The 26325-nt window shown below is 34.5% G+C and overlaps 1 protein-coding gene across 2 annotated transcripts in view; it reads left to right on the top strand.

The window, feature by feature from the left end:
• The window catches only part of RALGAPA1 (Ral GTPase activating protein catalytic subunit alpha 1), a 325621-nt gene that overhangs the window by 137892 nt on the left and 161404 nt on the right, over nt 1-26325 (top strand). For both annotated transcript variants that reach the window (XM_072629732.1, XM_072629733.1), the window contains 7 exons: nt 3565-3741; nt 9453-9605; nt 13074-13267; nt 13409-13507; nt 13807-13962; nt 14933-15061; nt 18434-18559. In XM_072629732.1, the coding sequence (XP_072485833.1) occupies nt 3565-3741; nt 9453-9605; nt 13074-13267; nt 13409-13507; nt 13807-13962; nt 14933-15061; nt 18434-18559 (1034 nt within the window). The remainder of the gene's footprint in view (nt 1-3564; nt 3742-9452; nt 9606-13073; nt 13268-13408; nt 13508-13806; nt 13963-14932; nt 15062-18433; nt 18560-26325) is intronic.

Genomic DNA, 26325 nt, shown 5'->3' with positions numbered 1-26325 from the left:
AGCAGAGTAAATAGAGAACTGAATTTAAAGTGGGAAAGGTTTTGGAATCAGGGTGATCCTTGCCAGACTGAGATGGTATAGAGTAGCCACTAAAATTTTTTTCAGTTGTTAACATGTTAAGACCAGTGTCTTAGGAAGATTATTTGGAAACTATTCGAAGTGAGTTATACTTTGCTTCCTATAACTCATACACCAAAGTAAATAGCACAGAGTATGGTAATGTCTGCAAAAGGATCAACTGTCTTCCAAATATGACATATTCTAGTCAGAATTTTAGAGTCACTAAAAAAGTTCTGTAATAGTGGCAGAAATTGAGAAGTTATCATAAAAAAAATCTTTGAAGGTTATTTTTTGTTATAACATCATAGCCAAAAATTATTCTGGTACTCTGCAAATATAGAATATAAAGCAAAATGAAAGCATTGAGAGCCAGGTTTGCATGTATGATTGAAAAAAAAAAAACCCAAGCAGCTCCCTAACATGAATTTCTAAGAGTTTTACTCCGTTGAATAAATTTCTGTTTCATGGGTCTTGGGATTTGGGCATACCTCCTCTTAATATGTATTTTAGCATTGCACACACATGTACACACACACTTTAAAATGTACAAACTTTTATCATTATAAAAACAAGGACCCTAACATGCAGAGGAGGGCCTGCTATACAGGTTCTTTGATCTGCTTTTCTAAAAGGAAATGCAACTTTTTGGGGGAGTCAACAATCATTTTAATCAAGCACATGTATCATTCGTATAGTTCAGGGAAGAAAAAAATGTCAGCACCCTGAATGAACTTCAGAGAAAATGCAGAGAAATCTAAATCAACAGACAGTGCTTCCAGCTGCCTGATAGTAAGCAATAGATACATCACAAATCAATAGACAACAGATAACTGTCTGACCATACAAAAATAGTTACCAGAGAGAGATGCACCATCATCTAGGTTTTCAAAGCAGGGGACAGGGTGCTCCTTTAGTAGCAACCCAGAGTCATGTCTGACCAAACAAGCATTTCCAATAGGTAAGCCCCAAAGCAAAACCTCATCTCAGTTTTTATTCACTTTTCAGATCCAGTAGGTGTCACAACCCTTGAGAACCAGTGCTTCATTCGAAAATTAATAAAAGGTGTGGGCCTTCCTACAAATCTTCCCAGGCCCATTAATGGGTGGGGAAGATCTTCCATTAAGAAGCAAAATTATATTAACAATAAGCAAAAGTGCATTGCAATACAATCATAAAATTTCAAATTATGCAAATTCACTTTATTGTAGGTGTTGTAGATTTCCAGGGTCATAATGATATCTCTCTTGTTTCTCAGTTGTTCAGGAAGTAAGATATTTTCTCTTTAGATCTAAGTCCACTAATCATTTCTTTTCTTAAACTTCCCTTAACAAGCACACTTATTCTATGTTTTACCTAGATTATGCCCACTCTCCACTTTATTTGAAAGTTCCATACTTTTCAACTCTATTTGGAACTGAGTGCTTATATTCCTCTTTCCTGTGTCATGTGGTTATCTTTAAAAAAAACATAAACATATTTCTAAAACTACTGTGGTTTCCACCAGATTTAGGTTTACTCATAATCTGTAGAAACATTTTGTAGAGTAGGATTTTACCTCACTATGTATCATCCTTCTTATAACTATTTGGGATTTTAAAATATTTTAAGTAGCATAGCAGTTACCAGCCTTAAAGAACCTAATGGTAACTTACTAATAATAAGGCACTCATTAAAAAAAATCCAAGTTTTATTGGTGACTTTCGTTTTTCTACTACTGTTATTTTTGGGTGACCTCCTCCCTCCTTTGTCCCAGAAACCCTTTCCTAGTCATCCTTACCTTGAAACCAAGAAAACAGTTAAGTAAAACCAATAGACACATCAACCACATATCAGATAGTACACAATACTTTGTATCCATATTCCCCAGAGAAGAACAGGGAAGTGCATTTCCTTTTTTTCTTGGGAAGTCTATTGGTCAGTTTCATTTAAACAATTTTTCCATTTCATTTTAGTGGTCAATTTTATTTATATTATGGTAATCGTTGCATATATTGTTTTCCTGGTGTTTCAGGTTGCATCTTTTTCGTATTCTCTGTTTTTCCTAATTCCTCATCTTCACTTTCTTAATAATGCCTACTTTTCCACCAAAAGAAGGGAAACACATTTAAATCTTTTCTTGGAAGTCAAAATTGGTCAGTTATAGTTACGCAGTGTTCCATTCTTAGTGTTTATTCCTTTTACATTATTGGAATTTATGTATATTGTTTTCCTGGTTCTGCTTACTTTTCAGTTTATATCATTTCATATATGTTTTTTATTGTTACTCTAAATTCCTTATGTTCATCATTTTTTGCAGGGCATCAATATTCTGTTTAATTTCTATGCCATAATTTGTTCTGCCATTCACTTACTTTGTTTCCTTTTTTGTTTATTTTGGGTTATGGCAAAAAAGTGCTGTAAATATTTTAATATATATAGGGTTGGGTTTTTTCCCCTAGTATTTGACTTCCTTGGAGTAGATGCCCAGCAGTGGAATCTCTGGATCAAAGATTAGCAACAGTTCAGTGACCTGTATAATACAATTCAGTTTTTTTCCCCAGACAGTTGTACCATTACACCATCATTATATTGATGTGACTGTCTTCCCACAGTCCCTCCAGCATTGACTCTTCTTGTTTTTCATCATCTCTCAACTTTCATAGTGTGAAGTAAAATTAAAAAATAAAAAATTTATATTTTTTATGATTATTCATTTAGTACAGTCTTTCATGTCATTGTTGATAGAGTGCAGTTCTTTTGAAAGCTTCTTATATCCTTTGAGTATTTTTTAAAATTAGGGTACAGTTCTTGATCTGATGTAATTGTATTGTTGTTATCCATTTGTTCAGTCATGTCTCTCTGTAAGTGACCTTGTATGGGATATTCTTGGCAAAAATACTGGAATGATTTGCCATTTCCTTTTCCAGTGAATTGAGGCATACAGAGGTTTAGTGCCTTGCCCAGGGTCACAGAACTAGTTAGTATTTATGGTCAAACATGAAATCTCATGTCTTCCTGAATCTAGGCCCAGTGCTTTATCCAGTGAACCATGTAACTGTGTTAGTTTCCTTTTATCAGAGCTTTGATACAAAGATTTTTTTCCTGGTTGACCATTTTCCTTCTTATCCTAGCTGCATTATTTTGTTTATGCAGAAACTATTTAACTTTATGTAGTTAAAATTGTCAGTTTTTTCTTACGACCTTCTTTATCTTTTTTTAAAAATTAAGAATTGCCCTTCTACTCATAATAATGAAAGTTACTTCATTTCTCTTCTAAAGTTTTTTATATTTGGACTTAGAATTTAAATTGATTAGGGTACTTTTCAGTCTTTGTAGCAGTTCTGATCAAACAGGGTTCTTTTCCCAAGTAGTTTATTTGAAGAAGTTTGTTGAATTAAGTAGGTTTATTGAACACTGGGTTACTCTATCTGATCATTTCCCATTCTCATCTAGTTTCTTTCACTGATTTGTTCTATCATTAATTTATAGTTGATTAATTTATATTTGAATCCTTTATATTTATAGGTTTTGGCTTTGCAGTTGATGCTGGGACACTGTCATCTACTGAAGTTGATACAAGTGTAGGACATCAACAAAGTACAGAAGAACTGGATGTGGCAAGTTTAACTACATTGCACATAGACTCTGAAACAAACAGTCTTAACCAGCAGCCATTTTCTGCTGAAGTTGCAACTATTACTGGTAATAATAATAATAATTATATAGCACTTTAAGATTAGTGATGAACTTTGCATATATTAACATTTGACATGTAAGTGTATACTTGAATATATGCACGCATACATACATATATACATACACACTTTTTTTAAAAAGAAATTAGCAATCCTGAGGAATTTTGGTTATGAATTTTATTAAAGAGAGTGAAATTGCCATTTGAGAATAGTTAAGAGAAATGTAATGAATGCTTTTTTCATTATCATGAATTGTCAGTCTAGGCTTTTTATAGACTTCCTCAACTCATTCTCTCACCTTTTCCCATATCCAATTTGTTGCCAAGTTCTGTTAATTCTACCTTCTTGATATCTCTCCTATATGCCTCCTTCTCTTTTCTGGCATTGCTGCCACCATGATGCAGGCCCCCATAATGTCATGCCTAGACTGTTGGATAGCCTACTTAAGTTCCCTAGTCTGTCCCCACTCCAGTCTCTTCCCACCACTCAGCTGTCAAAGTGATCTGTCTAAAGTACAAATAAGACTCATGTTGTTCCCTCCTACTCTATCTCCCCTTTCAGTGAACTCCAAAAACTCCCCATTTATATGCAGTATTAAATATAAAGTCCTTTGTTTGCCTTTCAAAACCCTTCATCTGGCTCCTTTCTACCTGAAAAGAATGTAACACATTCTTATACTTTATTCTCTTCCGTATGCTCTGATCCAGTGATACTAGCTTCATTATAGTTTCTTATCTCCTGGCTTCCCTTCCTTCAAGTTTTAGCTGAAATTCCATATTCTTTTTCCCAATCCCTTTTAATGCTAATGTCTTCACTTTGAAAGAATCTCCAGTTTATCCTATGCATGCCTTGTTTGTATGTAGTTATTTGCATGTTGTCCCCTCTATTAGAGTGGGAGCTCCTTGACAGCCGGGGCTATTTTTACCTTTTCTTTTATCCTCAGTGCTTAGATTATTGTCTGGCATATAGTAAATGTCTAATAAATGCTTATTAATTTTACTTGACTTCCCTGAAAATTCATGTAATTTGCAGAGTATATTGTCTAGAAGAGGAAATCTATGCCTTACATAATAATATACTTAAAGGTCTTTGATTCAAGAATTTTATTTTCACAAGTTTGTGAGTTTGGTAAGTCAGATGAGTTTTTTCTTAAGGCCTAAATTTTCGAATGTACTTAATTCCTTAAATATATACAATTTTCCAGTTCAACTACTTACTTTTTTAGTTGTTAGAAAAAAGCTCAAATTTAATCCAAGGTTAATGTCAGTCCTTGGTGTAAATGTTTCAAAAAACATATATGGAGGAAAGATAAAAAACAGTTTAGTAAAGGGAGAGACAAACTGGTGTAACTGGATAGAAAGCTGGCCTTGAAGCTAAAGTTCAAATCTCACCTCTAAGACATGCCAATGATCCTATACACGTCACTTAATCTCTCAGTGCTCTAGACAGCTCTTAAGACAAGAAGTTGCAGAGAAAATACTGGCTTTGATTGAAAAGAGGTGTTTCCTCACATGTGAGTTCTCTGTATCAATGAAGTTATATGTATAGTCCTTATTTCCCTATTTAGAAAGAAACTAACACATCCATTTTTGTTGTTATATTGAGTTATTTTCTGTCCTGTCTGACTCTTCATGACCCCATTTAGGCTGTTCTTTGACATTGATGCTGGAGTGATTTGCTATTTCCTTCTCCAACTCATTTTACAAATGAGGAAATTAAGGCAAAGAGGGTTAAGTGACTTTCTCAGGGTCACAAAGCTAGTAAGTGTCTCAGACCACCAAAGATGGTCTTTCAAATTCCAGGCCTAACACTATCCACTGTACCACTGAACTGCTCACATTTCCATTTGGTTGATCCTAAAAAAAAATACAGTTATGTCACCATAATCAACATACTCTGTTGTAATACAAATATACACTTCTTTTAAAATTTCCAAGATCAGTGGAAACACTCTCAGCCCTCAGGGCTTGTAGCTTTTGCTTCTTCTTTAAAAGTTAAAATTCAAAAATCCATTGGGATGGGAGTGGGGAGAGTGGGGTGGGAGTAGGGAAGAAAAGTTGTTGTAGGGGTGTCTTAGTGATAGCAAAACGGCAATCCTGAGATTATGGACCCACTGCTTATATAATATGATAATATATATTTCCATCTAGTATTTTCCTTGGGTAAGATACATTTACAATATCTAAATAACTTAAATAATAGTTACTTGTCAAATGTGTATGTGCAAGAGTACTTATTGTCTAAACTGGCATGTATTTAAGCTTTATTATAGTTCTTCTTTAAAATCCAAATGCCAGAATTGGAAGAGACCTCAAAGACCTTGTAGTACATCTTCCCATAGGTGGTCCATTCTGCCTATATGCCGGTGAGCTGTTGACATCAAACTCATGTTTCCTTTACATAATTTCTACCATTGCTTAGTTTTGTCCCTGATCTCCACCACCTTCCTCTCACTCTGCTCCCATCCCAAGGTAGAATCTATTTAATCCCCTTCCAAGTAATCAACCTCAAGTACTTGATGGTAGCTATCATATTTCCCCCACTCACACATCTTCTCTTAAACTAAACATTTCCATTTCCTTTAGCCATTCCTTTTCTGGCATATTCTTTAGGCCTTCTGCCATGCTGTTTTCCTCCTTTTGTATGCTCACCAGCTTATCAGTGTCCTTTGTGATATGTGGTACCTAGACCACATTTTGTAAAATATCTGCATTTAGGGATTTTAGTTTTGCCTTTTTGTCTTTCTTTTATTGTTGTTTAGTCATGTTTGACTCTTTGTGACATCATTTGGGGTTTTCTTGGCAAATATACTGTAGTGGTTTGTGCCATTTCCTTCTCCAGCTCATTTCACAGGTGAGGAACTGTGGCAACAGGGTTAAGTCACTTGCCCAGCTAGTAATTATCTAAGGCCACATTTGAACTTAGGAAGATGATCCTTCCTGACTTCAGGCCTGGCATTCTGTCCAGTACATCACCATTTTGTTATTATTTGGGTTTTATACATGATATGAGCAATGATTGTTATAACTATTTTTCTGTGTATTAAGATTCCACCATTAAAGATATATAGAGTAGTATATTACAAGGGCATTAAAGCAAATATGCTTAGTTATTAATTAGCTTTTATTGGAAAGGTTATTCAATAGAGAATTCTCTCAAGGTAAAATTTGTTTTATTGTCACAAGAATAACTAGATTAAATCTATGTGCCAAATAAGCATTGTATGTAACTTATGTTATGCTTAAGGCCAGGGACAAAATCAATACTGGAAAAAAGATGGTTTGTCGAGTATTTTACACATATTATCTCATCTTTTCTTCACAGCAATGTTGGGAAATAGGTACTGTTATTATCCTACTTTTACAGATGAAAAAACTGAGGCAACAGGTTAAGTGATTGGCCTAGGGTCACACAACTAGTAAATCAGGTCTTTCTGATCCCTGGGGTCCAGTGCTCTGCTTTATCCACTGCACCACCTAGCTGATCTATATGAACCAGAATTTTTAATTCAAAAACTCTTTCAGTGTAACAAAAGTAATTATTTTGGTTGAGTAGTTATGAAAAATTATTATCAGCTACTTGTACTCTCTTTATGAAAGCTCAATTCAGTTCAACAAGCATCCCTCAAGTCTCTACTATGTACAGGGCACAGATGTAGCCAATGAGGATACAAAAATAAAAAGAAAGTAATCCTTGTCTTCCAAGAATCTGCATTGCACTGGGAGGAATAGAAACATGTACCCAGATAAATAAATACAACCCCAGTGCCTTAATGAGCACTTAATAAATAATTGCGGATTGATTGAAAGGAGAATCATTAACTAGAAAAATCAGAAAAGACTCTATCCATCTCAGCCCTATTCTACCATGATTTATTTCAACCTCTCATCTCCCATTCTCTTTTTCTCTCTGGCAACCCTTAATGCAAACTACCCTTCATCCTAAATCTCTTTATTTCACATACTTTCCAACTTCTTATGTTAAGGGAAGCTTAGTGGTGCCAGAAAACACTGCATCGTTGGTTACTCTCTCCAGTACTGCTTACCCCTTTTCTCATGTCCTCCAACACACTGAACCAAGAGGAGGAATAATTATATTCTTTTACTTCTCAGTGCTAACTTAAGACCATCCCTTTGCCACCATCGCTAAGTAGCTTCTCTTGAGGTTCAATTCGTTGTCTGTTCAGATGCTTGTTCTAATCATCAGCTGTTTAGGCCATTCACCCTCGTTTCTCAGGGAGTTACCACTCCCTGTGGTCTGTGCAGCTTCCACCCTCTCTTAGTTATTTCATTGTACATAGTGACATCTTCAAGAACTTACGGGTTTCCAGTTTATCAATCTTATCAACACCCAAGACCAATATTTTCATTCCACCTCAGCCACTAATAGTAACGGTCATACCTTTACTACCATTTATGTAGATTGATATAAAATATCTATAATGCAGTTGAAAACAAGGGAATTGAACTCAGATTAATTACAATGAACAGTCTTGATTCTTGAAGACAGAAGGAAGGAAAGAAATAAGAAAGAAACAGTCATATGTAAGTGCTTGCTAATGTGCCAGGCATTATGCTGAGCACTTTTACAAGTGTTACCTCATTTGATCCTCACAACAGCCCTGGGATATAGGTGCTATTAGTATCCTCATTTCATAGCTGAGGAAACTGAGGCAGATAGAGACTAGGTGACTTACCCAGGAACATAGATCTAATAAATTTCTGAGGCCAGATTTGAACTTAGGTCTTTCTGACTCTAGGCCCAATGCTCTGTGTACTGCTCCTTAGCTTAGGGGAGGCATGAAAGCTGTCTTCAGGGTTTAAAGGGTTCTCACATAGCAGAGATATTAGATGTTTTCTGCTCGACTGTAAGGGGCAGAACTAGAAATAAAGCCCAGGTTTCATATCCACCATTCTTATTCCTATAGAAGACATAATTTGATCCAACCTAATTTTAAAAAATAATAAATCATATTCAATGAAATCTCTATTATATATAGTTATTATATGACTGATAAATCAGATAATGTATATAATGTCCCTGTAATCCCCCAATTCAAAACTGTCTTCTCTAGTTGCCATTATCCTGTATGTATGATATCCGTTTGTTGGACTATAATCTTACTGAAAGCAGGGACTGGTCAATTTCGGTAAACGTATCCCCTATATTTTTTTTTTTAGCACAGTGCCCAAATTATAGTAGGTGCTTTAAAATTTTACAGTGTTCTATTTTTCCCCCAATTACATGTCAAAACCATTTTAGCATTCTTTTCTTGAAATTTTGAGTTCCAAATTCTCCTTTCCTTCCTTCCCTCACTGTGCATTGAGAAGGCAAGCAATGTGATATGTTATGCATGTGTAGTCATACAAGACACATTTCCATGTAAGTCATGCTATGTGAAAGATAACAGACACATCCGCCCCCCAACAAAAATAAAGAAAGAAAAATTATGCTTCAATCTGTATTCAGATTCCACCAGTCTTTCTTTGAAGATGGATAGCACCTTTCATCACAAGTCCTTTAGAATTATCTTGTATCATTGTATTGCTCAGAATAGCTAAATTATTCACAATTGATCTTCATATAATATTTCTATTATTGTGTAATGTTCTCCTGGTTCTCATTTCACTTTGCATTAGTTCATGTAAGTTATATCAGGCTTTAAGAGGTTTAAAAGCTTGTTCATTCATTTATTTACTTGTCCATTTTTATTTACAGGTTCAGAAAGTGTTTCCCCAATCCATTCTGTTCTGGGATCCAGATCACAGACACCATCTCCTGCTAATCTGAGTGCAGATCATATTGAACAGAAAGACCTGCAATTGGATGAGAAGCTCCAGCACTCTGTTTTGCAAACCCCAGATGATCTAGGCAATTATTTGGAAATTAGAAATTTTTCATTTTTCTTTTTCCCCTGCATTAGAATTAAGAGGTTGTTAGTAAAATAATGTTCTTTCAATTGAAGAACATATTTTATGGTTAGTGCAATAGTCTTGGAATCTTTAGGAAAGTTATATTTTACCATAACATTTTTCTTACTCTTTGAAAAAGGCCTTGTCATTTATTTTAAACTGTGGCTTTAAAAAAATTCCTACTGATTATCATTCCACACCTTAGATTTATTTATTTCATGCTTCATACATATTAAATTACCCTTCTTTGGTATTTACTAATACAGATAATACGTAATATAGTATAGTTATTCTTACTAATACTTTGGGGTCACTTAGAAATATTTGATAGCTTTCCTTTATAAACAGATTTAGGAGAAAGTTGGCTTATTTACCTGGTTTTCAATGGAAAAGCTCAATCATAGTATTCCCCTTTGGTTGATTTTAATTCTTCAGGTTATTAGATTTTACCCAGAGGTTTTATATTTTTGAGTGAATGTAGAAAGAAAGTAACTCACATTTATTTGTAAGTACTTTAAAGCTTCTAGAGCACTATTCTCACAACTTCACTGGGAGGTAGGTATTACACATCTAATTGTTCCTACTTTGCAGGTGAGGAAATGGAGACTCATAGAGGTTAAATGATTTGCCCAAGGTCACATAACTGTTAAATATCAGAGATTAGGGTCAAACCAGGTCTTTCCTAATTCTAGAGGAATATAGCAATATAACAAAATGAAATAATTCCTTACTGCCTTGGAAATTCTTATTGCTAGAAATCAGATAGGTAATTCTTAGAATATGTTAAGACTATACACAGAGTATCATCACCATCATGATGATAATACCTAACATTACATGACACTTACTGTGTGCCAGGCACAATGCTAAGCACTTTACACGTATTACCTCATTTGATATCCACAACAACCCTGGGAGGCAAATGCTATTATTATCCCCACTTTACAGATGAGGAAACTGAGATGGATAGAGGTTAAGGGACTTTCCCAGGGTCACCCAGCTAGTAAGTGTCAAAGGCTGGATTTGAACTTAAGTCTTCCTAATGTTAGGCCTAGCACTCTACCCACTGTACCACCTAGCTGCCCCTAATCATGGCATTCATGACAGTTGTACTATTGTCGACATGCCAGAATTGGTTTTGAGAATATCTTGGATAATTCTGACAAGGAAAAGATTGCTGCAAGTAACGCAAAACTTGGCCGCTGTAGACATGGAATATACTTGCTCTACTAACAATATAAAAGCAAATTTAAATTCTGCATTGGTGAGTCAGTAACTCTTAACATTTGGTTAACTCTCAGTTCCCTAGAATATAATTGTCTTTTTCATGATCTCAGTGTCCTCTTGCTCCTTTTTTTTTTTTTAATCTGGTTCTTCACTTCAAATGGAGAGAGAAACTCAGATTATTTTATTTCTTCTTAGTTTTATGAAGTTGTTGAGTGAAAAGAATTAAAATCTATGGTTTTAGGGAATTACAAAGGCTGATTTATGGTTTTATCCAGAATCTTAGCACTTCCTCCTTAGTTTTCTCATTTTTAATTTAAAAAAAAAAATCAACAAAATGAGTCATTTGTCAGTTTTCTTTTAAAGATATTAAAGTATAGTTCTGAGATTTGTCATGATCATTAGGAACTATTCCACTTTTTAAATGATTCTTCCAATTCTGTGGTATATTTGCAGAATAGGTTTGCTTCAGTAGTACTTCTTAGCATCAAATCTGCTGTTTATTGTTTTTAATATTATTCTTGTGAAATGACAATATAGGATCATTTTGAAAATTACCTCTAACTTCTTTAATTGGGGGGAGGAATAGTCTTTAAAGATTTAAGTGATTTGAGAAAATACAGGGAAAACAGAAGTCATGCTCAGTTTGTAAGGGCACGCCCCTTAAGCTACTTGGCAAGACATCCTTCTGAGCATCAGATAAACTGGATAGCCCACATAGAGTTAATTGTAGGAGTGTGGTGTATGTAAAGATTTTAAAGGGAAGTGTCTTATTTTCTTTTCAACCTATTACTCATTTTTGGTGATAGTTTTATTTGAGTAATCAGTCCAGACTAAAGCATTTGAAAAATTTTCTGATAATACAGGAAGAAAACAACAGCAAAACTTGGTAGGGAAAATGTATTATGTTAGAAATGAATCTAGATCTTAGGAAAAATAAGAATAATCATGTACTATGTGGTATGTAAAGATTATAACTATTTTCCAAGAGTACAAAGTCAGTGATTTTTAAGTCATTGACAAACTTCCAACAAATAGAGCAAGAGAGCATTGGTTTAGATTGCAGGCACTAGAAGTAATCCAAGTTACATGAAAAGAACAACTTTGACAGTAAAGAAAGTTGTAGAATTTCCTAGTAAATATATTCAATCAAAATAGAAAAATGTTCAGGCCTATTAAATAGTTTGGTTCAAAGAGTCTTACATGGTCTTTAAGAAATTAACAGTTTAAACTGCACTAAGACTTTTGGGACATCTTCCATATAGAAATTTATACTGGTTTTTACATTTTTTGCATATTTTTCCTACCTTAATTGTATCAGAAATACCACTGATATGCATTAACTACCCATTTATAGTACTGAAATTGCGCTATTTTTCTTATTAAATATTTTTAAAACTTAACCAAAGAGTAATAATAGCTGATATATACACATGTATATGCCTACATACATGTAACTATTTATGCATATACACACATACATATATACATATATCTCTACACCCCTTCCTCCCCCCACACACCCATAAACATTTGCTATGAGCCAGACACTGTGCAGTGCTATTTTTATGATGAAACTGAGGCAAACAGAAGTCAAGTGATTTGCCCAGGGTCACATCAAGCTAGTAGGTGTCAAAGGCTGCATTTGAATGCGTCATGTCTTCCTGATTCCAGGCCCAGCACTATATTTATTACACCACCTGGTTGCTACAATGAGTTGTAGTCATTTGATGCGTTTAGACTTTTACGTTAATTCTACAATAGATACGATTATTTAACCACATGTAAAGAGACTGATAGCCTAAGATTGTAGCTCATAGTTAACGGAAAAAAGTAAGAAATGATATGTAAACTGTTACTTCTATAAATCTGTTCTTAGATTATTTCTGAAATCTTCATCATTTCTGAAAGTAGAAATGTATCTACATCATGCCGCATCATAAAAGAGGATTTGAGTATAATGTTTCTCAAAACATCCAATAAATTCCTTTTTTAGGTGATACTTTCATTACTCAATAGAAATATTTCATTGATGAGTTAGTGGCCTGAATGAAGAATTTGCCAGTATATCAGGATTCAGCTAATAACAACGATCATTGTTTTTCTTATTTTCAAGATAGTTGACTTTGTTGTCTTTGTTGTATTTTTTTCCTCTTAAAATTGACAGAAATTTTATTTACAGTGTTTTTGTATTAACTTCTAGAAACAAGTGAATTTCCATCTGAATGCTGCAGTGTGATGGCAGGAGGTACTCTCACAGGATGGCATGCAGATGTTGCTACTGTAATGTGGAGAAGAATGTTAGGCATTTTGGGAGATGTTAACACTATTACGGATCCTGAAATACATGCTCAAGTGTTTGATTACTTATGTGAACTTTGGCAGAATTTAGCCAAGGTAAATGAGGGGAAAGGGAGAGTGAGATAGGAGAGTTTATCAGAGAAAAAAAACAAAAGATCCTTTGCTGGTGAAATTAATGCACTACAGAATCGCAAAAAAATTATAGTTATATTGTTTTACCCTTTTAAATAATTACAGATTAGAGACAATCTTGGCATTTCAACTGATAATATGACATCACCATCTCCACCAATTTTAATACCTCCTCTGAGAATCCTTACTCCTTGGCTTTTCAAGGTAAGTTAAGTTTTTACTTTTGAAATAAATAATTGATCAGTATTATAAGTCTCTCAAACCTTATAAGTAGATATATTTCACTGTTCTTTTTCTGTAACATTTCTTTTTCTAACTAGTTATTTTTTATGGTACTGCCTATGTAGTGTGGCCAAAAACTATATAGAAGCTGGTATGAGTTAAAGCAATTAGAATTAAAAGCACTCATAAGATAGACATATTTAGTTACACTTAAATAGGTAAATATTTTTACTCCCTTCTACATTTTTCTTAGAAATTTAAAATTAACTTTTTAATTGTAGGCAACTATGTTGACTGATAAATATAAGCAAGGCAAATTACATGCCTACAAACTTATTTGCAACACAATGAAAAGAAGACAAGATGTGTCGCCAAATAGAGACTTTTTAACACACTTCTATAATATAATGCATTGCGGACTACTCCATGTTGATCAGGTAAATTTATACTTTCTTAGAAATGCCACCCATTTACCTTTGATCCTTGACTCTCTTTACTTTTTTATGAATTAATATTTCAACTAGCACTAGAGATGATTTCATTTTCATTCATTTCATTCATTCATTTCAGAGAAATTTTATTTTTATTGTTCAGTGCAATACATATATTTAATAGGCATTAAATATTAAAGGTTGATTATTACTAAAAAAAGGAAAGAAAAATGCTTTTTCACCATTGTGTAATCATCTACATCAAATTTAATTTTATAATAAATTCTAAAGTAAGTTTAACTCAATATTGCTGGAACTACAGGTAGAATTGCAGTTTGTGATGTATTCAGTTTGTTATAAAAATAACTAAATATAAATATAAATAACTAAATCAGCCTTACCAGCTAATTTTAGTGCCTACCTGAAAGTGGAGTGGATTAATTGCCAAATTAAGAACTTTCCCCTACATTTCTTATATGGGACCTCTTTGCAAAGACCTGAGGTTTCTAAAGTAGCTAGCTTCCTTTTGAGTTTCAGAACTTAAACTTATTACTTAGAATTGTACGTGGAAGTAAATGGGACCAGGAAATGAGTTTGTGCTTCACAGTCTTAGAGAAAGTGGTCTATCATATCACGTACCCACTTCTCAATAGTCTTCCTTTTTGCTCTAGGGGTAGAATCATCCTGGATCACTTGAAATAATAATTTTTGATCCCACTTTCCTCCGCATAATATCAGGAATTGCTCATTTGAACAAATTAAAATTAGCCTTGTTAAAGACTATTTAAATTCAGTTTTCATTCAGTTTTCCAAAGACCTAATTTAGTGAAACAAAGTACAGAAATTCTTTTTCTTTCTGTATTTTTCATCTTACTCAGTTTTAAGCTTTAATGAGTAACTGATAATAAATATGTACGTACATGTATATATATGCATATGTAATACTTTTTTCCTCTTTCCTGTTCTTCCTCCTAAGGATATTGTTAATACAATCATCAAGCACTGCTCCCCTCAATTTTTTTCACTTGGTTTGCCGGGTGCCACAATGCTTATTATGGATTTTATTGTAGCAGCTGGTAGAGTAGCTTCTTCAGCATTTCTTAATGTAAGTATTCAGGTGTTTTGTTTTTTTTTCTTTACAATTCACCAAACTTTAACCAATTTTAACCAAACCTTAACTTATTGGAACCCACAAATAAAGTTTCTATCACCTGGAGTTCACCAGAATTCAAAGTTTAGGTCACTTACCTTCAGAATGAAAACTTAAGAAGCTCTTACATTCAAAGAAAAACTGTAATTGATTAACAGACCAGTGCAGCATCTATTTAAATAGTGTTTCAATGCCTTGAGCACTGAAGCACAAAAGATGAAGGAAGCTGAAGTGAAGAGAGGAAGGTTAAAAGATGGGGATAGTTGGGAGGAAAAGGAAGACAGGAAGCAGTAGTAAGACAACACAGAAAAAAGTATAGAGGTGGTCCAAATGAGAGAACCAAAGTGGAAGAGTAGAAGTAAATTGAAATAGAACTAAAGTCCATTTAATATGTACATAAGCTACAGAAGAAAACTATCCTTTATATGAGTATAAGGCAGCCTATACTTACGACTTTCCTTCCCCTCAAAACAATCCCTAGTGAAAAGCAAAGGAGAATTAAATGCATATTTAGACCAGTTTTTTATCTTCTATGTCTGCCATGTTCTAAGCTCTTTATTAGTTTTGTACCCTGGGGCAAATCACTTAATCTCTAGGCTTCAGTTTCCTTATGTATGAAATAAAAGAATCGAACTATTTGATCTAAAGTTCTTTATAGTTCTGTTGTCTGTGATCCTAAAATCCTATAATTCTATTTTTGGATGGAATGTTACATGTCTGCCATGAACACTATGTTCAATATTGTAGACTTGAGCAGGAAAAACGCTTTGTAAGCCTTTACTTGCTATATATATATTTATATATGTATAGATATATAGATATATATCTATACATCTATAGATATCTATATATCATACATGCCAACTATGATATTGTTATTATAAGAAATTAGTGCATTTTAACCTGAAATGTATGATAACTTTTTGATAAAATGTTTTGATAACTTTATGTCAATATAGTTGATTTCATTTGTAACCTTTTATTTTATGCATTTAAAAGTATTATTTTGGAAAGGGCTGTAAAAATGGGGTAAAAGTTTCATGAGAATAAATTTGAAGTGAGCTTTAAAAAATGGGTAGGATTTCTGAATCCTGTGCCTGCTGCTTTAGGGGGACTTTTAAGGTAGCAAAAACAGCATGAACAAAAACACAAAACAAGAAAGAGCTGGGCATGTCCAGGAAGTGATGAGTAGCCCAGTTTGTCTATAATGTAAAGGTGACAAGAACTATTTGCATTTAGGATTGCAGCTCTAGGTTGGGACCAGATTGTGGAGGGCCCTTAAATAGAAGGCTGAAGGGTTTAAACTTTAGTGAGTAAATAGAGGTGAGCCCTGGAAGGCTTTTGTGTAGGGGAATAAGTCTTTAAATAGTACTTTAGTAATATTATTCTAGTATTTAAGATGGACAAATCATTAGGAAATCTTTGAATTAGTTGTAACTTGAAGTGTGATAAGGGTAATCGGTGTGTACTGGGTAGGGTCATACAGATGGATTTTATTTCATAAAAATAAATCTTATCAAACTGTGAGAACAGGAAAAATTACCAAGGCAGACCATATAAGAAGAGGTGACCCAAAGTACAATTTTGGGGAATAATCATATTTTGGGTGTAGAAAGAATAAAAACTAATTGTTAGGAAAAGAACCAGGATGGTTTATTGCCCACAAAGCTAATGGTTCAGAAAGTTTCAAAAAGGGAATAATCAGTAGTGCCCATTGTCATAAAAAGGACAAGGAAAATTAAGGACTGGAAAAAAGTCTAATTGAATTTGGATATTAGTTGTCACTAGTTATGGTTTCAGTAATAAGACTAGGAATAAAAGCTATATTTTCAAGGGTTAGGTAGTCAGTAAATGGTGAAAATGACTAGGGAAGTGTATATATTATAGTTTCTGAGAAGTTTGGTGATGGACAAAAGCAGAGAATGTAATTGTTTTAAGAAAAATTTGAGCATGTTTGTTGGCAGTAAAGAAGGAGAAATTAAAGATTCATAATAGAGGGTAGTTCTTGTAGCAGAGTTCTAGAGAAGTAAATAGGATTAAAATCACAGGTAAAAGAGTCAGCTTCATATTGAGGGAAGGATGTTTTGTCTGAGGAGGAGGGAGAAGATTATGGGAAAAGATTTAGAGAAGAGGTGAAGTGGATGTATCTTTTCTATCTGTAAAATAGCAAGCGCGATTATCTGCTGAGGGTCTGGAGATCCAAGGAGATTAGAAAAATTTTAGAACAATTTGGAAATTTTAAGGAAATGTGAGCAAGAACCACTGGGAAGTATGAAAGCCTAATTTTTCTTGACTAATATGAATTTGTAGTCATCCCCATGAGGAACAATTTCCTAATGTCTTCTAGGCCTAACCTACCTAGAAGTTGAAATAAATTAGGTAACTGTAGTAACCCAGCAATGGAGACTGATAAAAATCTGAGGAGCCGCAGAAGATCGAAAGGACAGTGAATTCTGTGGTGCTAGCTAGATCTCTAAAGTGGCTGACCATGGGTCCAGGCTGGAATGGGGAGGTGAGTGAAACTAGACTTGATGGATGGGAGAATCACAAGAGTTGAAGGATAAAGAAGAGTGATTGAGTGACAAATGATTGAGGTGTGACGAGTCATGTTTTGGTGATTAGGAAAGGAATTTTAAGAATTTGATTATGAAATGAGATGACCTTATACAGCTAGAAGTTCAAAGTCTGAAGTGTTATAAAGACATTTTTCACTTAGAACAACTTATATAGTAGATAAATTAAAACCCCACACATATACAGCATTCCATAGGGGGAAATTTTTATTGGAATAATACTGTCTCACAGGATAATGATGATGGTCAAAGTAATAACAATAACTTCTATTTGTGTTTTACTATAGGGTTCTGTAAACTGTTTTGTATCTATGGTCTCATTTGATTCTCATAAAATCCTTGTTTTTATTACCCCTATTTTATAAATGAGGAAATTAAAGTTCAGAAAGATTTCTTGAGTTGCCCAAGATCATATGGCTGTTATATGGTGGAGGTGTATGGGATTTGAACCTCAGTCTTTTGAATCTAATTGCAGTATTCTTGCCACTTGTATCAAGCTGTTTTGCTGTAACTATATTCATCATTGAATATGTGTAGGCAAATGGATATATATTTTATTAAGATTGTTAAAATTATAATTATGTCTTAAATACCTCGGCATGGTTTTACCCTTTAGAATTTTTGTGTTGTGTAATTCAGATTCACTTCTACATTTTTTGTTACAGAGTACAGCATTGGCTTGAATGGTTTTTTTTCTTAATACATACTAATGTGTTTAAATGCATTTTTATGTTCTGGATTATCTGCTATTTAGGCACCAAGAGTAGAAGCGCAAGTTCTGCTGGGATCCCTTGTCTGCTTTCCCAATTTGTATTGTGTACTACCAGCTCTTCATCCAAACATGCCTGATATTGCTGTGTCTCAGTTCACAGATGTTAAGGTGAGCTATCTATTAATAGATCTGCAGACATTCTTAAAGCATCTACCATACATAAGACATTTAATCATTATATTAACTAAAAAGCTTCACGTTTCAGTGATATAGATAGTTCTTATTCTATAATTTTTAAGAATTTCCACGGGTGGGGAATCTGTGGCCTAAAGGCCACAGGCCTCATCCCTGTAAAAAAAAAAACCAAAAACCCTACTCTGGATCCTCTGCATAAAGCTGATTCTCCACAGTTGCATTTATTGTTCAAGTTACTTTGAAAATAACTTTTCCTTGGCCCAGATTCACCTTTTGGGATTATTCTATTCCTCCATAGCAGCTGTATGCTCAATATCAGACACAACCCTGCATCAGGGGCCTACATATGCTGGAGGAAACTTTCTCCAGACAGAATTCTAGTCTGAATACCAGTAGCCCAAAATTTCCGAAGGCTAGCAACTGTTAGAAGTTACACCTGCCATAGTAGTTGCCAAAATGATCTCTTGCAGGGCCTGTGAAGGCTATCTGAGAAAAGGTGAAAAAGCAGAAATTATTCAGGTGCCAAGAGAACAAATTATAAAATGACTTACCAAAATATTTTGATATAACTTTAAAATGTATGGCAGAATTTCTTATCCAGATAATTATTTAAATTTAGTTTTTAGTCAGGAATGTTGAGAAGCAGAAATGTGTTATATATATATACCTGGTTTGTAGATGAAATTTTCAAGGTAGCTGTAGTATCATTTAAAACCAGTATTATTTTTAGCACCATCATGTATTGTAATTATATATTATTGTCTTACATTTTTTTCTCTGGAACCCCAGAAAGATCTAATTTTGTTCATATTGCAAAATAATACTGATTACTCACCTTATTAGATACCATACAATAAATAAAAATACTTTTTGGAAATATTTTAATTTTTCATAGCACAGTGTAAGCTATTTAATAAAATTGCATAGAATAATAGCACTTTTCATCTTTCAAAATAACTAACATGTCCCCCAGACTACCTGATTATAGTTATTGAACTTCCCAAAACCAAGAAGCATTTTACTTGGTACCATCAAGCTTCATAAGCATAAGTGTAGATAGACAAAAATTGCTTTTTGATTTTTCTACACAGAATTGAAATTTAGGTATATTGTGGATTAGATTAGTCTTTCTCTCTTGTTGAGGGTTTTATTGTTATTTTTAATCACAGGACACTGCTTGTCATTTTAAGTTATAGTATTTAACTTATTTTGGAGTTGGAAACTATTTTGATGAGAATCTTTGGGTTAAAACATTAATAAAAATGATACCTGGAATACTGCTTGCTATACGTGGACGTATTACACCTATACCAAACTAGTGGGGCTAAAGAAAATTTTATTTTTAATGAGAATAATTGAATATCAGTTTTATATTAATCATCAAATTGTATTTAAATTAACAGCTTTTTATATACCACATCACTGTGTCATGTATATTGAGATAATATTAAATGTTTTTCACTATCAGGTGTGATAAAATACACTTTTATGAAAAGAATAAAGGTTGTTTGTAAAGCAAATATGAACTACAAAGGAATACAGTATAAACTAAGAATGGAAGTATTAGAGTGCCTAATAGAGGAATGACTGGGTCAGTAACCTAAAAAAATTGAGAAAGTCCAGGTTTAAAGAAAATTAGAGATAATAGAATGAGAAAGAGGAAGTGGAGAGAGACTTGAAGAGAGAGTGAGTTATACATACAAAGACATGAATCTGGGAACAAGTAAATCATTTGTGAGAGTTAGCACACATGTGGTTTGATTGAAAACAACTGGTAAAGATGAATAAACAGAAAAAAGGTAGCAATATGGTTGTGGTCCTGAAGACTGAATTGAACAGTTTAAGTCAGATATAATAGACAAGAGAAGCATTATTGTTTTTTGACCAAAAATGACATGATAAAAATGTGATTTAGAAAAATTATGTTAGCAGCAGTGTTTGGAAGAGAAGAGCTAGAGATGCATTATAAAACTGTTGCTGTAAGCTCAATGCCAATTGATGAGGACCTAGATTGAGCTTTGATGACAGCCAATCTAAGATACACAGTGGAGATAATAAAAATGTCAGGGTTTGTTAGTCAGTAAGTATTTATAAGTACCTATTTATAAGTACACAATGTGTCAAGCATTGTGCCAAGCTTAGGGGATTGTACATGGGCAGCAACATGTTTCTTTGTTAAGGAGAAAAATGTCAAATTCTCTTACTCTGAAGTTTTGAGGTAGTTGTGAGATGACCCTCCTTCCCTTAACACTCTTCACAGTACTGACTGAAATTTCTGTTTCTCTTTTAACCCTGTCCTCCTGTCCCCTACCTCACTGGTTTTGGTAGGAAGAGTAGGGATGCTTTTTGCTGTCTTTTGCCACTTCCAGATTTTACCACTTTTTCAAAGCACCCTCTTCTTTGTTGCCTAAATTTATCATCTAATCCAGATTCTGGTGGCTGTGATCTGTAGACCTTCAGATCATTATACTTCCTTCCTTAGTACCTAGATGACAGGCTTTCACTTCTTCCTATTTATTGACTTCATACTGGGATATTTCTGATGAGAGTTGGAAAGCAGTGAGACACCCCCCCTCCCCCCCACCCTACACCACCCCTGCAAAGACTGGAGTAACAGGGGCATGTCGCATAGAGTGAATTCATGGACTCAAGCATTCTTGAAGTCAAGGTGAAGATTAATTACACTTTTCAATGGGCAAGAGTTCTTAGGGAACCTGAAACCTTAGAGGGGTACAGGTAAAGTTAATATAGGATATTCTGTAGTAAAGCATGTGCCAAATATGCTAACTAGGTGATTCAGGGCAGGATTAGGGTGTGATTTGTAAAGGAACATGCACTATTAGTATCTACTGCTCAGGTATTTTACCCAGAGTTCATCGGGAAATAGCCTAAGGGGGCACTACGTGGAAGTGTGGTTTTAGGCCTGAAATGTCACTAAGTTAACTAACAGGGCTGATTAAGGAATATCAGGCTGTTCTCATCAATGTCCTGTTAGGCAAGATAAATGTAAGGGAGTATACATATTCTAAGTATAGGATACATATGATTGGTCAGCAAGTAGTAAATGTCATTATGACCCAGTACACAGCTGGTTTAGGCTAATAAGTTCAATAGGTGCAGGTGGCTACTATAGCAGGAAGGGAGATAACGGTTGTTGCTGGGGCAGGCTGTGTCCTTGAGCTGGGGAGAAAACTGCTTGGGATAGTGTTTTGAGGCTAGGGAGAGGTGCGAGTTTTAGAGAAAAATGTGATTTTAGAATTGGGGTCCAAGCACATGCACTCAAGCACCCCATCATTTCCACTTAGATATTGATATCACTTTAAATACTTTCCAGTTCCTCAGTCTACTCAATTTCTATGACCTTCATTCTACCTCAGCTTCACACAGAGATGATTACCCTTGATTTTGCTACCTTCCTTATTCACAAATCCTGAATTTCCTTTATCTAATTCTAATCTTTTAAAGAAAGATTATATTTTTATATCACCTAGATTTCCTTCTGCATGACTCCTCTGTCCCTCCCAGAGAGCTATACCTAATAACAATGGTTTTTAAAAAGGGAAAGAAGAAGAATATATAAAAATCTTTTGATTAATTATAATGAACAGTCTTTTTCCTGGAGAAGAGATAAAGAAGTATACATTTCTCCTCTCAACAGAAATGGTGACTGAAGCAATGAAGTGCATGATATACTATCAGATACAATGCTTTTGTCAGTTGCCTTTCCTGAAATGTTTTTTCATGTTCCATGGAAGGGTTCAGCATAGTTATTGGATCCAAAGGGAAATTATTGTGGCATAAATACAAAAGGCATTGGTAAAGCTTTTTTTTAAAAATTATTTTTGAAGGGGATGGTGAAGATTATGAGTAGTGTCACCTTCTAATCACTCCATTCTAAAACAGCAAGAAACCATGAAAGGAAAAAGAAGATTTCTAGAAAACTCAAGAAAGCAAAATCAAACCATTAGCATCTAATGATAAAACTGTATTTAGACATCAAGCAGATGAACCATGGAAAAGATTTTTAACATCCATGATACCAAATATGGACGTTAACATTACAGTTCGAGATATGTTGTATGAAGAAGTGAAACTGACAAAAAGAAGGCTAAGTATACACAAAGGTGGTTCATGATGGAGATGACATAGTTTTAAAGGTATTAAAGGGAAAATTCAAATTTCTGAAAGAGAGGAAGATAATAAAGGGATGGATAAAATCTTGACCTTATTACTGCACACATGCATAAAAAAGGTATTTGAGAAAATAACAAGAGCTATCCATTTATTTGCCTACATTGCATTTTCTACAAAATCTTGATGAGCACAATTTGCATGTGCATTCAAGCATCCTTGATAAAGGTAAGAATTAGACTTTGAAATGTACAGAAAATAGAAGATGCTGTTGTTTGGTCATTTCAGTCATGTTCAACTCTTCTTAGCTGTAATTGGGGTTTTCTCAGCAAAGATACTAGAGTGGTTTGTCATTTCCTTCTCCAGTTCATTTTCCAGATAAGCAAACCCTGAAGTAAATAAGTGTCCATAAGGTAAGCCTTCCTAGCTTCAGGCCTGGTATTCTATTCACTGTACCACTTAGTTCCCAAAATACAAGATACCACTGTGTTTATTTTTTGTCAACTATAAGTGGTATTTAGTGTCAGTAGAACATTGCCATAACAATATAAAAAGATGTCTCTTCTGCATATGTCATAATTACCTAAGATTCTTTAAAGGGGATAAAACAACAGAGATGACTTCAACCCTCCGGTTTTTAATATCAAGTGAGTCATAAAACAAGGAGATTTGTACTTGTGAAAGTATTCACTTCCATTATGGAAGATGTCCAGTTCCAAGTCTAAACTATGACTAGATACCCTGTGGATGATGAAATCCTCCGGAAGCTCATATTGTCCATGACATCGTAATAATTCCCTCAAGCCTTAGATCATTGAAAAGTTTCCTAAATGAAATTCATAATCACTAAAAAGATCTTAGCTTTACCATCCGTAGATGAAAAATCAAGCGAATAAAGCTTGATTATTAAAGTTAGACTATAATAGATAGACATTTAGATGAGCAACCTGTAGAGTTGGTCTAACAGTGGATATTGCAAAAAGTAGCTAGTATTTACATAATATTTTAAGGTTTGCAAAGCATTTTACAAATACCTCATTTTTATCATCACCACATCCCTGAGAGGCATGTGTTATGATCATTCCTATTTTACAGATGAGGAAACTAGGGCAGATGGGATAAGTGACTTGCTCAAGGTCACACAGCTAATAAGTGTCTGAATTGAGATTTGAATTCAAGTCTTCCTGACTTCAGGTCCAACATTTTATCGACTGTGCTGTTTAGCTGCCTCTTAGTAGTTAATAGGCTGGACTAAATCAAATAGAACAGGCAGTACTGTTCCTTTATGCATTTTTAGTTGTTGGTTTTGTTTTGTTTTCAACAAGATAGCTAGTTTAATTCAAGCATTGAAGTTTGTTCAGTCACTGATCTATAATTTCAGTTATATACCATATCTTATTTTTATTCTTCTAGTTTGATATGAATTTTGATCTTTTAACAAGTTATTATCTGGTGGCTGATTTGAAATTGACTTATCAGTAACTGGTTGTGTCTTGTCTATTAAAATTTAATCAGGTTTACATTTTTGATTACAAGGAATTTTTGAAAGGGACTTCAGAAGGCTCTCTAGTCTTTTCCATATGTGAAAGGAATCCTTACTCTGACATAATGGATAAATGATCATATACCCCAGGGGTGGGGAACCTGTGGCCTCAAGGCCACATGTGGCCATCTAGGTCCTCAAGTGCAGCCCTTTGACTGAATCCAAACTTCACAGAACAAATCTCTTTAATTAAAGGATTTGTTTGGTAAAACTTGGACTTGATCAAAGCCTACACTCAACTTTTAAATTCTGTTGGATCTAACTTCTATTGGAACATCCCCAATAAGAAGAATTATACCACCTCTTGAGACAGGGTATTTCATTTTTGTACAGCTCTTTATTTAGGAATCTTTTCCTAAAATCAAGCCTACATTTGCCTTTTTGTTATTTCCTCCTATTGCTCCTAGTTCTACTTTCTGGAGCCAAACAGAACGAATCTAATCCCTCTTCCACATGACAACTCTTCAAATATTTCTAAATGGCTTTCATGTTCCTGCTTCTCTGACCTACCAGTCTTCTCTTCTCCAAGCTAGACATACCAGATTCCTTTACCCACTCCTCAGATGTCATAGGACTCAAAGCCTGTCATCATCCTGGTTGCCCTTTTTTGGATACTCCCTAGTTTATTAGGATCTGTCTTAAACTGTGGTGCCCCCCAAAAACATACTCTTTTCCTAGATTAAAGACAGCATACAGTGAGACCATAACCTCCCTAATTGTGGAAGATATGGCCTACTAAATGCAGCCTAAGTTTGCATTAACTTTTTTGGCTGCCATATCACACTCACTCTTGATTCTTATTGAGCCTAATAGTCCACTAATCGCCCAAATCTTTTACATAACCAGAGCTTATTATTATACCTCTCCTCTCCTGTCATATTCTTATAAAGTTGATGTGTTTTTTTGTACCCAAGTACAAGACATCACATTTATTCTTATTGAATTGCTCAAGCCTCTCAAGACCTTTTTGTATCCAGTGTAGTCACTGTTCTGATCAGCTTTATGTTACCTGCAAATTTGATGAGCATACCATCTGTGGCTTGATCCAAGTCACTGATACAAATATTAAACAGCACAGGGCCAAGAATAGGTCACTGAATTACTCCAATGGAGGTCTGCTACACTGAAAATGAGTCAGACTCTTTGAGTCTGACCATCTGAATTCATGATTATATTATTGTCTAATCCTTTGATAAAATCTAGGTAAGCTAGTTAATTGGTCATGACTTGTTCTTGGTGAAGCTTCATTTTCTTCCTGGCTGTGTTTCTTCTACATTTCTTTTTAAGATCTGAGTTGTTTGGTGAGTTTCCTAGGCATCAACATCAATCTCTTTAAACAAATCTCCATTTTTATTTTTCATTGGAATTGTTCCCTTATGCTTCTTTAGAATTTCATTTATAAGCACCCCCCAAGGCCCCAGGTTTACTTCCCTTTAAGCATTGTGCTCAATGGAATTCTACCTCTGGTACTGCTGAACCTTGTGAATTTGTACTCTATTGGATTCTACCTTCTTTTACCTTTGAACCTTGTAAAATTTGTCTTAGCAGTATCTGACTAAGATAGCTGTGTGAACCTGTTCCAACCAAAAAAAAGAAAAAATGAAATTTGCAACAGACCAAATAATGATCAAGAAATCCAGTAACAAATTAGAAGATATGATTTCTTTCACTCCAGAGTAAATCTGAAGCTCATGGAAAGGGAACTGCCAGCATAGCCACTCAAGCTAATAGGCTTTTAGTGTGACCAGATATACTCCAGAAATATGTGTAGTCTGTAGAGATCACCCTCAAGAAAACCTCACGATAAAGCTTCAGAGAGCAGCACTGACCAGGGCAGTATAGTAGCATTCAGACTGTGATACCCCAGGCCTAGGGGTTCTGAAGTCCTTTGACTCTCTGTCCTTAAATGCTATAGAGGAACTGAATATCCAACTCTCTCAAAGGTTCAGGGAGTTTTAACCCTGGGACATAGAGTTCGTCAGAGTAATCCAGGTGACCCAGGATAAGACCAAGCAGGTCAGAGTCTAGCAGGAGGTAGAACCTCACCCTAATACAAAGCCCCTGA

Source organism: Notamacropus eugenii, chromosome 1, assembly GCF_028372415.1.
Source record: "Notamacropus eugenii isolate mMacEug1 chromosome 1, mMacEug1.pri_v2, whole genome shotgun sequence".
Lineage (NCBI taxonomy): Eukaryota > Metazoa > Chordata > Mammalia > Diprotodontia > Macropodidae > Notamacropus > Notamacropus eugenii.
This window is presented reverse-complemented; position numbering and strand designations above follow the sequence as displayed.